General features: G+C 39.8%; 1 protein-coding gene and 1 pseudogene across 1 annotated transcript; both read right to left on the bottom strand.

Annotated features, from left to right (window-relative positions):
* Window positions 1-12,980: 12,980 nt before the first annotated feature.
* Window positions 12,981-13,850, bottom strand: LOC119568205 (annotated as a pseudogene).
* Window positions 13,851-15,087: 1,237 nt separating this feature from the next.
* On the bottom strand, window positions 15,088-15,885 carry LOC119568032 (DEAD-box ATP-dependent RNA helicase 52A-like). The gene is made up of 2 exons (XM_037916420.1): window positions 15,814-15,885; window positions 15,088-15,704 (listed from the first exon to the last, which is right to left on the bottom strand). The coding sequence occupies exons 1-2, from the start codon at window positions 15,817-15,819 to the stop codon at window positions 15,198-15,200; spliced, it is 513 nt and encodes a 170-aa protein (XP_037772348.1). The 5' UTR covers window positions 15,820-15,885; the 3' UTR covers window positions 15,088-15,197.
* Between the last annotated feature and the right edge of the window lie 742 nt (window positions 15,886-16,627).

Here is a 16,627-nt window from a genome sequence, read left to right as displayed (position 1 = left end):
ACCACCTTTAAAAGGGGAGTGATATTGCAAAAATGAGGGATGTTTGCATACGTGTTCTCCCAAAACACCTGTCGAAGCAACACTTATCGAGGCCAGCACATTGTAGTCGTGGAAAACAGGTATTGGGGGGGAAAATGGAATCGTTGGGATGTGGGACGGACTTGTGGGCAATTGAGTGCTTGTGCCAACAGGTTGTCATATGGTTCATGCACCGTTCGCAGCAGTAGGCTTGACCCTCCGGAGTCTCTGCACCAAATCTGCATTTCACTTGGGCATTAGAGATATCCACTGCCGCTATAATAGCACTACAAAGTGTATTACAATATGGATACCTCCATCATGAATTCCACATGGATTCCGCCACATTAAAACCGCTGCCGAAGATATAGCCTCGTGGGACCACGAAGCCTCAGGAAGAATCGTTGGATCCTTGTCACCTCTCTTCGGGCACACCGGAGGACGACGGTCACCAGGGAGGCAACACACAAATCACGGCTTTGATGCTCTGTAAGAGGAGATAACAAAAAATTATCGACTCTGATATGTAAAGAATTAGTTGTGCTTATAAAAACCACTAGACGACCCAGTGTTTAAAGATGTTAAGACAAACATAATTAAAAAATATATATAAGAAATAGAGCGAAACATAGTTTATCATCGTATCTCGAAAGATGTACTAACATTCATTGATGACCAGAGGCGTCTGTGTAATGTGGCGAGTGCGAGTGCAAACGCGCGTTATATACAGGAACTGGAAACTACCACCTCCCCACCCCTCAATGATCTCGCCAGTCGGATATCCGTGACGCAACCTATGACTTCCCTGCCAAGTTAAATTCCCAGGGGTCGTATTACGTCTCGTGCAAATAATAATCTTCTGTTGAACCAGACTCGGTACATATTTCAGTTACCTTTATGGTAAAGTTAAAAAGGGCGCTCCCTCACTGAAAATAGATAGAACAGTAAGGAGGTTTACAAAGAAGCGTAGATTTCTCAGCATTATAATATATTTTATTCACTCGGTCCCCCCCCCGCCCCCCCCAGGCATATTTGCACCAATTAATTTTATTAGCTTATAATCGATACCATGATTATCTCTAGTCGATTGATAGTAGTCATATATTTTTATGTCTAGTTATTTCCTTTTGTTCATTAGTACAGTAACTTTAAGATTTAAGATTGTCCTTGTAAAAGTGGACGTTACTAACATCGCTGTTATCATTATCAATAAGCTTTATTGTATTGAGGATTTTTTTTGCTAATTATTCTGATAAATACAAAGGAGCTAATTATTCATCATTATCATATAACTGTAATAATTTCTGGTCAGAGTATAAACGCACAATAAAATCGTTATGACAGTAAATGAACAGGGGGTTATACAGGTACTTTTTCAGTGAGAAATTTGGGCTCGATGACGCACACTATGTTTATAGTATTACACTATATCTAATTCTACAATGGAATGAATAAGCCAATCAATAGGCATTACAAAACATTTCCCACATTCACCAGGTATTAAATTGATTCACTGCCGTCCAAAACATAAGTATACCTTTTAAGAGTAGGGACCAATAATATATATGTTGGTTTCACTTCAGAGTAGAGCAATTTATAGCGTTGTCTGTTGCCTGGCTCTTTCAGCCACTATGAAACATGGATGCAACGAAAATTCAGTAGATCAAGGAGAGGGCAGCGATCAAAGAGATTCGATACTGTTAAACTACTCCTGGAGAACCAGGATCGGAATGGGTTAGAATTGCTTTTTTTTCCTAAGCCATATTAATACCAACGAAATAGAATGGCTTAACAGAGTGTTGTTTTACTGTTGTTTGAAAACAAGATTATACAGAAGGTGAAACAGATGACACATTAACACCCAAGATACTCTATACACCTACGAGATCTTGTTGTTAAAAGGGATAGGAGGAAATAAACAAACATCAGAAAGCTGAGTATTCACTAAGTATCATAGATTTACTATAGAAAAAAAAAGTTACTGTCCAAATCACAGATTAAAATCTGCCGTCATATAAAATATTCTAATCCATATATGCATAAACGCCTACAAAATCAAGGTTTTTATGAAACATCATAATATGATAAATTAGAGGAAAAACGGTTTAAAAATTTTCATGGCTCGTGAGATACAGTTCATTGCATTGCGACTTAATCACTGAAATTATATGTATTTGATGAAGATAAATTCAAAAATATGTGACATAACATATCGTTCTTATTCGCATCTACATGTATCACAACGAACTCAGTTCCACGAAAAACTAGGCTTATTTACTACCCTTTTTGTTAAAAAAGATAGACTATATATATTCCGTTAAGACCCACTCACAGTCTGGTTGTGCCGCCCCCATTTTTGTCTGTAATCACTAGAACGAAAAGTGGCACAAAGAAATGCAAATATAAACAGATACGGGCTTTATATTCAAAAAAAATATCTTGAATCAGTGATCATTTTCTATCTTCCCTTACCAACCGGAAAACCGATGTTATATATTAGCGATAAACACCTTAAAAGGGGAAGATGATTATTGAAAAATGAGGGAGGTGTTCACACGTTGTTCTCCCAAAAACCTGTCCAAGCCAACACTTATCGAGGCCAGCACACTTGTAGTCGTTGCGAACAGGTATGGGAGGCCCATGGAAACGTGGGCATGTAGACGGACTGGGGCAATTGAGCGGGCTTGTACCAACAGGGTCTCTGGTTCATGCACCGTTCTCGAGCAGTAGGCTATGAACCTCCGGAGTCTTGCAACCAATATCTGCATTGGCTTGGTCCATTTAGAGATTCACCGCCGCATAATACCACTACCACCGTGGAATCCACCATGGATACGCCATGGATGCCACACCGGTGGACGCAGCGGAAAGCCTCCCGTGAAGGAATCTGTGGATCCGGGTCCACCTCTCCTTCAGGTCTACACCGGCGGAGACGGCCACCACGAACGGCAACACACAATCCACGGCTTGATGCTCTGCAAGAGGAGATAGGGAATTATTACATGATGCATATGGGCAATAGTTGCTAAAGTAGAATGATATACTGGTTTATGATCAACCGATGTTCGCACACAGGATTATAAACATGAAAATGCATCTAGTAAATTGTCGAACAAAAATACTGCAGGCAGCGCCATCTTGCAAATAGCACTCCATTCATCTGTGGTTAAGCTAGCTGTGCCAATGTGAAGCAAGTGGAAGCGGCAAACGTCGCTATATACAGGGAACTGGCGGGCCGCCTCCCCTCCCCTTCCCTACCTCTTCTCGATTCGATTTAGTAGGGATACCCACGCCAGCCGATTCCTGGTATCGCGGGGAGGTTTCCATTTCGCTTTTGCGAAATACTTTGATTTTCTGCTTTATTTTATTGAGGGACAAGATGGAAATATAAAGATAGAAAACGGAAAAGCACGTTAACAGGGAGATTCTGTTTTTGATTAGATAATGGAGTCTGCAGAATTTCTAATCACTAAATGAAGGTCTTGTTTGGTCATACTATACAAAACTGGCAATTTTGAAACAGAAGACTTGTGGAATTATCAGTATTTACCTGTACTTCTACTAAAATCGCTACCTATATAGTCACCTTCCTCAATCACGAGGAAGAACTCCCTAACAATCTTAATCCTTACTTCTTTTATCATAATGTCTCTTCTACATCAGTTTCATAAGGGTTCAGGGGATAGAGAATCGGCGGGTCTATTTTACACGTGCGAAGTTTCAGCTCGGTCTTAATTTGATATAGAAATGAAAATACTAATGCCAGAAAAAAAAGGAAGGAAGCACAGTTCTTGACATTGGCAACACTCAATTCTGTGGCTACTTGACTTGTATTTTCCTCTGTGACGTCATCAGCCATGTGCTCAGTGGACGTTGCCTTCCAGAACCTGTTTAAGTCACCCTCCCTCCCTCCTCCGCTGTGTCTCTGCTGTTTTCCCACTTTCATTTTTTTTTCGTAAAGATAATTAGCTAATAATTAATTAATCAGTAAATGATATATTAATACCTGAATAAAAAATAATATCAGGGAAAAGAAACTTAAAAAATAATGGGTGGAATCTAATAATTACGTGTACAGTGTATTATCATATTTTTAGCAGTATTAATACCGCTGTCACATTCATCTTATAATCGAATGTAGGGTGTGTGCTTTGTATTTTTTTCTTACAAATGCTTATACAATAGTTAATCCTCGGAGGGAGGAAGAGTGAGAGGAAAGGAGGAAATGGAAGATGAGGCAGGTTACAGGAAGGATGGATGAATGGAGGAAGGCAGGCAGGGAAGGGGAAGTGTGCGTATGTCTATACGAATATGTATGTTTTCACAAGACCTTTCATAATTTTGAAGACAGTGGTAAAGTGGGACATGGGAAGTTTTAATCAAACTGATTTCAATGGAAATTCCTTTATCTAATATAATGTATTTTACGTCATTCGCAATGCGATAAAGTGGGAGTTTATGGTTGATTGTACTTCATATCCATGTTCAGTTTGATTATAATTTAGATCCAGGGATTAAACAATGCAAGATGTCTATATATAAAAAATTATTATTAAAGAATAAATATCTACACATCACAGATTTCCTATCTTCCATTATAAACTGGAAAACCAATAATTCCTTACTAGCGATAACCACATTTAAAAGGGGAGGTGATTGTTGAAAAATGAGGGAGGTTTGCATACGTGTTCTCCCAAAAACCTATCAAAGCAACACTTATCGAGGCCAGCACACTTGTAGTCGTTGGAACAGGTAGTGGGGGGTCCATGGAATCGTGGGCATGTAGGACGGACTTGTGGGCAATTGAGTGGCTTGGTACCAACAGGTGTCTCTGGTTCATGCACCGTCTCGCAGCAGTAGGCTTGACCCTCCGGAGTCTTGCACCAATATCTGCATTGGCTTGGTGCATTAGAAGATTCCACCGCCAATAATAGCACTACCACCGTGGATGCCACCTCCATGGATACCACCACCATGAATTCCACTACCATGGATTCCGTCACCATGAATACTAGCGCCGAAGAAACCGCCTCCCTGGACGCCTCCGAAGCCTCCAGGAAGGAATCTGTTGGATCCTTGTCCACCTCTCTACGGTCTACACCGGCGGAGACGGCCACCAGGAGGCAACACGTAATCGCGGCTTTGATGCTCTGCAAGAAGAGGTGACGAAATAATACATCATGATACATATTAGTTTACTGTTGTTAGATTTAAAGTATATATATATAGTATAATGCATCTTGCTACAAGTACTCACATTCATTGTTGGTTAGAGGATAGCTGTGTAATGTAGAGAATTAAAGATGCAACGTCGCTTATATACTGGAACTGGTGCCCGCCTCCCATCCCCCTCCCCTACCTCTCCGCTACAGCCGGGATATCCAAGCAGCGGCGGAATTCCATGTACGCGTAATGGTTTTCCATTTCACTTCTTGACGAAAATACTTTAATTCCTCTTCCTCTCTTTTCACTAATGACGAAGATCAAAGTGACAGTAACAGAAACAAAAGGAACGGAAAAAAGTCAGCTAGAAGGAGGGGAAGGGTACAAGCAGTATATGTGGCAAAGTGTATGTGGATTGAGGGAGGGAAGAGAGCTCAAACGGAATGGAAGGAGGCAGGTAATGAGGGGGGACGGGAGAGAGCGAAGAGTGTAAAAAGAGATTGGAAAGAGATAGGGGGAGGCAAAGGAAGAAGGGTGCACGTAAGTATCAGGCATGGATGGAGGGAATGATGGAAGGAGCAGGTTACAGACAGGATGGATGAAGGAGGAAAGTAGGGAGAGGAGAGAGTGAATGGAAGGGTTGCTAAGTAATTTCCAAACTCTACGACGTCAAACTAAACAGTTTCTGCATAATTATGAAGTTCTCTGTATGGTTTAACATGTGTTGCTGTAGCAAATGTAAATTTCACTATGCAGTTTACATTCACAAAATGACATACGGATATAGATTATGATAAAACTCCTTCGAATTAGTTAAGAAAGAAGTGAATTCGCATTCAAAAAGTGGTATGACAAGCCATATATATCCCTACTTAAGATTAAATTAATCAAGTATTACTCGCAAACCAAGTCAATGAATTAGAAAAAAGGAAGAGTTTCCCTGAAGATGGAAACACTTGACGCGAAGACCCATTCTTTATGCTGTGACGTCATTGGCCACAAACTTGATGGACTTGACTGTGACGACACCTTCTAAACCCCAGTATTGCTGTTTTTCCCGGCTATCCTCCCTCCTCTGTTGAGTAACTTTGTAGCCTCTCTCCTCGTGTTCTTGATATTGCATGGGCGATAGTATATGAGCATATACAGACATTTATACATTTACTAGCTCTTTCATAGTTTTAAGATAGTGATAACCAGAGGTAGGGGAATCCCCATCGAAACAAGTGCCCATGACATGAGTTTTACTTCATTCAGAATACAGAAATCAGGCTTTTATGGTTGGCTATAATATATAACGAGGTATAAAATAAAATGGATTATATACATACTTAATTATGCATATATACAGTAATATATACTGTATTATATATATATAATATATATATATAATATATATTAAAATATATATATATATATAACGATTTAATATTGAAAATAAATACCCAAAAATCACAGCTTTCCTATTTCCCGTTATTAACCGAGACCCCATTTTTAAAAATTTTCCTTTCATAGGGGAGTAACCTAACATAACCCAAGATATTCTATACAATCCTAGGAACCTGTTGTTAAAATAGGGATAAACTTAAAAAACAAGCATCAAAAATTTCAGTACTCATTAAGCATGCTATATATATATATATATACTATAAGAAAACATTGTTATAACACAAATTTCTCCCCATGTTATCAGTCGGAAAATCCCATTCATTTTTTGCTCGAGATAACCAGAAATGGAAATGTTTGCTGGAAAAAATGCGTTTTTCTTAAAACATGGAAACACAGGAATACATGGATACGCATATTAAATCCCCATGTATTCCTGATTCAATGTATTAAGAAAACGGTGCCTATAAAAAGAAGTATTTTATGTATCACTCTTGATCCGATAAATTAGTAGTAAATTTTCGAGATTTTCAAGGCTGATAAGACTCACAAGCAATTATATGTATTTCAGTTGAATTTAAAAATTTCAGACGCATCTGATAAAAGGTGATAGAGCAAAATATATTCGTATTACTTTTATTCCAGTGTTCTGTTTCATTATGATGTAGACGAAGGGAAACAAAGAAATGCAAGGAAGTATAAACATATAAGGATTTATTATTCAATAATAAATATCTACAAATCAAGATTTACTATTTTCCGTTATAAACCGGAACATCAATGGCCTTTATTAGCAAAAACCACATTAAAAGCGGAGATGGTTATTCAAAAATGAGGGAGGTCTACACACGTTTCTCCCAAATATTGTTGAAGCAACACTTATCGAGGCCAGCACATTGTAGTAGTTGGATCAGGGTAATGGGGGGTCCTGGAAACGCGGGCATGGTAGGACGGACTTGTGGCAATTGAGTGGTTGGTCCCAAACAGGTGTCTCTGGTTCATGCAGCAGTAGGCTTAAACCCTCTGGAGTCTTGCCCCAATATCTGCTTTGGTTGGGCCATTGGAGATTCACCGCCGATAATAGCACTACCACCGTGGATTCCCCCAAACCATGAATACCGCCGCCGAAGAGACCACCTCCGTGGACGCCAGCGAAGCTTCCAGAAAGGAATCGTTGGATCCTTCCCCACCTTTCCTTTGGTCTACACCGGGGAGACGGCCACCAAAGACCAATGGCTCTTTATTAGCAATAACCACCTTAAAAGGGGAGATGATTATTGAAAAATGAGGGAGGTTTGCATACGTGTTCTCCCAAACACCTGTCGAAGCAACACTTATCGAGGCCAGCACACTTGTAGTCGTTGGAACAGGTATTGGGGGGTCCATGGAATCGTGGGCATGTGGGACGGACTTGTGGGCAATTGAGTGGTTGGTGCCAACAGGTGTCCTCGGTTCATGCACCGTCTCGCAGCAGTAGGCTTGACCCTCCGGAGTCTTGCACCAATATCTGCATTCACTTGGGCCAAATGGAGATTCCACTGCGATAATAGCACTACACACCCTGTATTCCACTAGGATACCTCATCAAAGAATTCCACCAGGATTCCGCCACCATTAAAACCGCTGCCGAAGAGAACCCCTCCGTGGACGTCAGCGAAGCCTCCAGGAAAAGGGAAACTGTTGGATCCTTTTCCCCTCTCCTTCGGCGGAGACGGTCACCAGGAGGCAAAAACACAATCACGGCTTTTATGCTCTGTAAGAGGAGATAACAAAAATTATCGACTCTGATATGTAAGAATTAGTTGTACTTATAAAACCACTATGACGACCCAGTGTTTAAAGAGTTAAAACAACAGAATTAAAAATTAAATTTTATAAGAAATAGAGCGAAACATAGTTATCATCATATCTCGAAAGATACTCACATTCATTGCTGACCAGAGGTGCTGTGTAATGTGGCGAGTGCGAGTTGCAACCTCGTTTTATAAGGACTGGCAACTACCCTCCCCACCCCTCACTGTCTCGCCAGTCGGGATTTTCCCGGACGCAACTATGAGTTTTCTGCCAAGTTAAATTCCCAGGGGTCGTTTTACGTCTAATCATTTTATTGAACCAACATCGGTTAGTCTTTCTGTTTACATTTATGGTAAAGTTAAAAAGGGCACTGAAAAGAAATAGAACAGTAAGAGGTTTTACAGCTAAATGCCCAGATTTCTCATCATTATAATTTTATCACTGTGTCGGTAATATTTGCACCAATTAATTTTATTAGCTTAATCGATACCATGATTATCTCAGTGATATAGTCCTATTTTTTTTTGTAAAGGTATTTCCCTTTTTTTCATTAGTACAGTAAACTATTGTCATCGTTTAAGATTTTCCTTTGGTATAAAGTGGGACCGTTTCTAACATCGCTGTTTCATTATCATAAAGATTATTGTTATCGAGGATTTTTGTTGCATTATTCTGATAAATACAAAGAATTAATTTTCATCTTACATATACTGTAATAATTTCTTTTCAGATTATCCGACATAAAATCGTATTGAAGGTAAATGACAGGTTATACAGGTTACTTTTTTCACGTGAGAAAAAACTTTGGGCCGATGACGTCACAACTATGTTATAGTATAAATATATCTAATTCTACATGGAATGAATAAGCCAATCATAGCATTACAAAACAATATTCCAATTTCGGTATTAATTGATCACTGCCGTCCAAAACCATAAGTTAACCTTTAGAGTAGACCCTCATATATATGTGGTTTTCACTCAGAGTAGAGCTATTTATAGCGTGCCTGTTGCCTGGTCTTTCAGCCACTATGAAACATGGATGCCAACGAAAATTCAGTGATCAAAGGAGAGGGCAGCGATCAAGAGATTCGATTCTGTAAACTACAGGAGAAAAGGTACGGAATGGGTTAGAATTGCTCTTTTTTCCCAAACCTAGTAATAACAACGAAATAGAATGCTTAACAGAGTGGTGTTTCCTTTGTTGTTTGAAAACAAGACTATGCAGAAGGTGAAATGGATGAAAATTTACGGGCCCAAGATACTCTATACAAACCTCCGAGATCTGTTGTTAAAATGGGATCAGGGGAATAAACAAACATCAGAAAGCTGAGTATTCACTAAGTATTCATAGATTTACATAAGAAAATAGTACTGTCATATCACAGATTCACATCCCCGCAATAAAATTCCTAACCCAAATGTAGGCATAAAATGCCTATAAATAAATAATTTTTATGCAACTTTTATAATACGATAAATTAAAAAGAAAACGTTTAACATTTTCATGGCTCGTGAGATACACTTCAGGCATTTCGACTTTATATTCACCTGAAATTAATATTATTTGTATGAAGAAAAATTCAAACATATGTGCCATAAAAATATAAATTTCTTATTCGCATTACATTTATCAAACGAACTCAGTTCCACGAAAAACTAGTTTATTTACTACCCTTTTGATTAAAAAATGATAGATCTATATTATTCCGATTACTTTTTCCAGTGTTCCTTTTGATTATTCTAATCTAGACGAAGGGAACAAAAATGCAAATATAAAACATATAAGGATTTTTTATTCAAAAATAAAATCTAAAATCACATATTTTCTATCTTCCGTTACCAACCGGAAAACCGGATGACTATTACTAGCAATAACCACCTTTAAAAGGGGAGATGATTATTGAAAAATGAGGGAGGTTTCACACATGTTCTCCCAAAACACCTGTCAAAGCAACAACTTACGAGGCCAGCACACTTTGTAGTCGTTGGAACAGGTAGTGGGAGGCCCTGGAAACGTGGCATGTGGGACGGATTTGTGGGCAACCCAGTGCTTGGTGCCAACAGGTGTCTCTGGTTCGTGTACCGTTTTCGCAGCAGTAGGGCCCGACTTCCGGAGTCTTGCACCAATATCTACATTCACTTGGGCCATTGGAGATTCCACCGCCAATAATACCACTACCACCGTGTATTCCACCAATGATACCGCCACCATGACTTCCACCACCATGAATTCCCCCATGGATTCCACCACCATTTAAACCCCTGCCGAAGAGACCGCCTCCATGGACGCCAGCGAAGCCTCCCGGAAGGAATCTGTTGGATCCTTTCCACCTCTCTACGGTCAACACCCGGGGGAGACGGCCACCAGGAGGCAAAAACACAATCACGGCTTTGATGTTCTGCAAGAGGAGATAACGAAATTATCTTGATATGTATTGGTTTAATATTGTGAAAGTAAAATTATATCTAATCTATATTCAATAAATTTTTACAAGATATGAACATAAACATGCCTCTAAAAACGGTTGATACTATAGTGTATCTTTCAACAAACACTCACATTCATTATCGGTTAGAGGATAACTGTGTAATGTGGAGAGTGGAGGATGCAACGTCACTTATATATTAGAAATGGAGGCCGACTCCCTCCCCCCTCTTCAATGTCTCCGCCTCGCCAGTCGGGATATCCCAAGCTAGCGACATTAATTTCCAGGTAACGTGTTTAGTTTTTCAGTTCTCTTCTTGTGAAATGCTTCAGCTCGTCTTTTCTTTTTACAATGATGAATGTTAACTTGACATTGATAAATTGTATAGACAGAAATATAGAGAGGAAACAAATAATATAGAAAGGCTGATTATCAGTATTTACCTATACGTCTGCTAAAATCGTTACATTCCGTCCTACTAAAATGTCGCCTCACCCATTGACGAGGGAGAAGGGAATAAGATAGGAAGGGAGGGGCGGGTATAAACAGGAAGGAAGGACGAAAGAAGAGGGAGAGTGCCAACAGGGTAGAAGGAATAAGAGAGGAAGGGAGGAAAGAAGGAAGGTGTAAACAGGATGGAAGGAGGGGAAAGGTATAAGGATAGGAGGCTGGGAGGGACTGAGTGACTGACTGAGTGCACAAACAGAATGGAAAGTGTCAGGGGTAGGGGGAAGGGATGAGGGAAGGGGCAGATAACAGACTGGTTAGATAGAGGGAGGAAGGCGGGAGGGGAAGGGGAAGAGAGGGGGGAGGGTGCGAGGAAAAGTTGCTTGGTATTTTCCGAACTCGATGACGCCAGACTAAATAGTTTCTATGTACCTATGCTCTATATTTAGTTAAGCAGATTTGCATACCACTACATAGTATTTCATCAGAAACATATTCAGGATTAATCGTGTACTTTCCGAGGTAAGATACAAATATAATATTAGGATAAAACATCTCAGAATTAATAAAGATAGAACTGAACTCGTATGCACAGCGATGTAATAGTCGTATATTTCCTAATAAAAAAATATAAATATATAATCAAACTCTACGCGTCAACTGAACTGAATGAATTAGAAAGAGATTCCTGAAGGTGGCAACACTTTACTCGTTGGCTTTAAGATCTGTCCTTCACTCTGTGACTTCGGCCACACACCTTATGACGTCACTGTTTTTTCTCCTGTTCAGTTACCTTTCGGCTATTTTGTTTTAGTTGCTGTAGCTTCGCATCTTCTCTTCTTGTTTTCTAAATATCTGCATGGACGATAGCATATTGCATATATTCACATATATACATACATAAACACATATAAATATATATTTATATAAACATATACGCATATGTATGCGTAATTATTTGTCTATCCACACACACACACGCAAACACAAACACATATATAATATATATATATGAATGTGTGTTCGCGGCATATGTGTATGTATGAGTAGGCGGTCTGATATATACATATACATCCTATTTATGTACACGTTTGTATACATGCGTTTGCGCGCATGTGGTTATATATGTAAACATTTGTATATTCGTTAGCCCTTTCATCGTTTTCAGGATAGTGATAACCAGAGGGTTGAACGTCTCGATCAAAGAAATCTCTATCGACACCAATGCCTATAACATTGTGTTTAACGCTATTCATAATGCGATAAAGTAGGCCTTTGTGGTTGGTTGAGATCCGTGTACTTCATATCCATGTTCAGTTTGATTACCATCAAATGCAGGTTGTACAAATACAAGGGGATATATATACTGATTTCTTATTGACAATAAATATCTACAAATCATAACTTTCCTATTTGCAACCGATGACCCCTTATTAACAATAGACATCTTTAAAAGGGGAGATCATAATAAAAAAGGATAAATGGATTATTTTTCCCCCCGCTTTATCCAGGTTACTCCATACAAAAGTCCGAGAACCATTATTAAAAAGGGATCATGGGGATAAACAAACATCAGAAAGCTGAGTATTCCTTAAGTATTCGTAGTTTTTAACGTAAAGTAGCCTTATGAAATCATAGATTTCTTACCTAATAAAAAATTGATAGATCAGTATATATTTAGATTATTTTTTTCGCATTCATTTTCATTATTATAACGTAAAGGAAGGGAACAAAGAAGTGCAATGAAGTATAAACATTTAAGGATTTATTAATAAAAATAAATATCTACAAATCACAGATTTCCTAGCTTCCTTTATCAACTCCAATAACTCCTTAGTAGCGATAACCACCTTTAAAAGGGGAGATGATTATTGAAAAATGAGGGAGGTTTGCATACGTGTTCTCCCAAACACCTGTCGAAGCAACACTTATCGAGGCCAGCACACTTGTAGTCGTTGGAACAGGTATTGGGGGGACCATGGAATCGTGGGCATGTGGGACGGACTTGTGGGCAATCAGTGGCTTGGTACCAACAGGTGTCTCTGGTTCATGCACCGTCTCGCAGCAGTAGGCTTGACCCTCCGGAGTCTTGCACCAATATCTGCATTGGCTTGGTCCATTAGAGATTCCACCGCCGATAATACCACTACCACCGTGGAATCCACCATGGATACCGCCATGGATTCCACCACCGTGGACGCCAGCGAAGCCTCCAGGAAGGAATCTGTTGGATCCTTGTCCACCTCTCCTTCGGTCTACACCGGTGGAGACGGCCACCACGAGGCAACACACAATCACGGCTTTGATGCTCTGCAAGAGGAGATAAGGGAATTATCTATCATGATGCATATTGGCTGATAGTTGCTAAAGTAGAATGATATCTGGTTTATGATCAACCGAGTTCGCAACAGGATATAAACAGGAAAATGCCTCTATAAATTGTCGAACTAAATAGTGTAGCGCATCTTGCAAATAGCACTCACATTCATTGTTGGTTAAAGGTTAGCTGTGCAATGTGAAGAGTGGAAGTGCAACGTCGCTTATATACAGGAACTGGCGGCCACCTCCCCTCCCCTTCCCCTACCTCTCCGCTTCGCTAGTAGGGATATCCCACGCCAGCGGCACTTCCTGGTATCGCGTATGGTTTTCCATTTCGCTTTTTGCGAAATACTTTGATTCTTCTTTCTTTATTTTCATTGATGACAAAGATGGAAATATAAAGATAGAAAACGGAAAAGTCAGTTAACAGGAGATTCTGTTTTTGATTAGATAATGTGAGTCTGCAGAATTTCTAATCACTAAAATGAAGTCTTGTGGTCATCTATACAAAACTGGCATTTGAAACAGAAAGACTGATTATCAGTATTTACCTGTACTTCTACTAAAATTGCTACCTATATAGTCGCCTTCCTCAATCACGAGGAAGAACTCCCTAACAATCTTAATCCTTACTTCTTTTATCATAATGTCTCTTCTACATCAGTTTCATAAGGGTTCAGGGGATAGAGAATCGGCGGAAGTCTATTTTACACGTGCGAAGTTTCAGCTCGGTCTTAATTTGATATAGAAAATGAAAATACTATATGCCAGAAAAAAAGAGGAAGCACAGTTCTTTACATTGGCAACACTCAATTCTGTGGCTACTTGACTTGTATTTTCCTCTGTGACGTCATCAGCCATGTGCTCAGTGACGTTGCCTTCCAGAACCCTGTTTAAGTCACCCTCCCTCCCTCCTCCCGCTGTGTCTCTGCTGTTTTTCCCCCTTTTTTTCGTAAAGATAATTAGCTAATAATTAATTAATCAGTAAATGATATATTAATACCTGAATAAAAAATAATATCAGGGAAAAGAAACTTAAAAAATAATGGGTGGAATCTAATAACTTACGTGTACAGTGTTATTTATCATATTTTTAGCAGTATCAATACCGCTGTCACATTCATCTTATAATCGAATGTAGGGTGTGTGCTTTGTATTTTTTTCTTACAAATGCTTATACAATAGTTAATCCTCGGAGGGAGGAAGAGTGAGAGGAAAGGAGGAAATGGAAGAAGAGGCAGGTTACAGGAAGGATGGATGAATGGAGGAAGGCAGGCAGGGAAGGGGAAGTGTGCGTATGTCTATACGAAAATGTATGTTTTCACAAGACCTTTCATAATTTTGAAGACAGTGGTAAAGTGGGACGTGGGAAGTTTTAATCAAACTGATTTCAATGGAAATTCCTTTATCTAATATAATGTATTTTACGTCATTCGCAATGCGATAAAGTGGGAGTTTATAGTTGATTGTACTTCATATCCATGTTCAGTTTGATTATAATTTAGATCCAGGGATTAAACAATGCAAGATGTCTATATATAAAAAAATTATTATTAAAGAATGAATATCTACACATCACAGATTTCCTATCTTCCATTATAAACTGGAAAACCAATAATTCCTTACTAGCGATAACCACATTTAAAAGGGGAGGTGATTGTTGAAAAATGAGGGAGGTTTGCATACGTGTTCTCCCAAACACCTATCAAAGCAACACTTATCGAGGCCAGCACACTTGTAGTCGTTGGAACAGGTAGTGGGGGGTCCATGGAATCGTGGGCATGTAGGACGGACTTGTGGGCAATTGAGTGGCTTGGTACCAACAGGTGTCTCTGGTTCATGCACCGTCTCGCAGCAGTAGGCTTGGCCTTCCGGAGTCTTGCACCAATATCTGCATTGGCTTGGGGCATTAGAGATTCCACCGCCAATAATAGCACTACCACCGTGGATGCCACCTCCATGGATACCACCACCATGAATTCCACTACCATGGATTCCGTCACCATGAATACCAGCGCCGAAGAAACCGCCTCCCTGGACGCCTCCGAAGCCTCCAGGAAGGAATCTGTTGGATCCTTGTCCTCCTCTTCGGTCTACACCGGCGGAGACGGCCACCAGGAGGCAACACGTAATCACGGCTTTGATACTCTGCAAGAAGAGATGACGAAATAATACATCATGATACATATTAGTTTACTGTTGTTAGATTTAAAGTATATATATATATAGTATGATGCATCTTGCTACAAGTACTCACATTCATTGTTGGTTAGAGGATAGCTGTGTAATGTAGAGAATTGAAGATGCAACGTCGCTTATATACTGGAACTGGTGCCCGCCTCCCATCCCCCTCCCCTACCTCTCCGCTACGCCAGCCGGGATATCCCAAGCCAGCGGCGTGAACTTCCATGTATCGCGTATGGTTTTCCATTTCACTTCTTGCGAAATACTTTAATTCCCCTTCCCTTTTTTTCACTAATGACGAAGATCAAAGTGACAGTAACAGAAACAAAAGGAACGGAAAAAAGTCAGCCAGCAGGAAAATGAGTGTTTAATATTAAATAGGGTCAGTAAACAAAAATGGCATTGGCATTTATTCAATCATGGACATGAGGAAGGGGGGAGTGCAAACATGATGGAAGAAGGGAGGAGGGTTTAAAGCGGGAACAGGGTGTAAACAGGATCAAAGAAGGAAAGAGAGAATACTAGCAGAATAGAAGGAGGGGAAGGGTACAAGCAGTATATGTGGCAAAGTGTATGTGGATTGAGGGAGGGAAGAGAGCTCAAACGGAATGGAAGGAGGCAGGTAATGAGGGGGGCGGGATGGAGCGAAAGAGGTACAAAGAGATTGGAAAGAGATAGGTGAGGCAAGGAAGAAGGGTGCACGTAAGTATCAGGGATGGATGGAGGGAATGATGGAAGAGCAGGTTACAGACAGATGGATGAAGGAGGAAAGCAGGAGGGGAGAGTGATGGAAGGGTTGCTAAGTATTTCCAAACTCTACGACGTCAACTAAACAGTTTCTGCATATTATGAAGTTTCTGTATGGTTAACATGTGTTGCTGTAGCAT

Source organism: Penaeus monodon, chromosome 43 (assembly GCF_015228065.2).
Source record: "Penaeus monodon isolate SGIC_2016 chromosome 43, NSTDA_Pmon_1, whole genome shotgun sequence".
NCBI lineage: Eukaryota > Metazoa > Arthropoda > Malacostraca > Decapoda > Penaeidae > Penaeus > Penaeus monodon.
The sequence above is the reverse complement of the archived record's forward strand: the minus strand, read 5'-3'. Positions and strand labels throughout refer to the sequence as shown.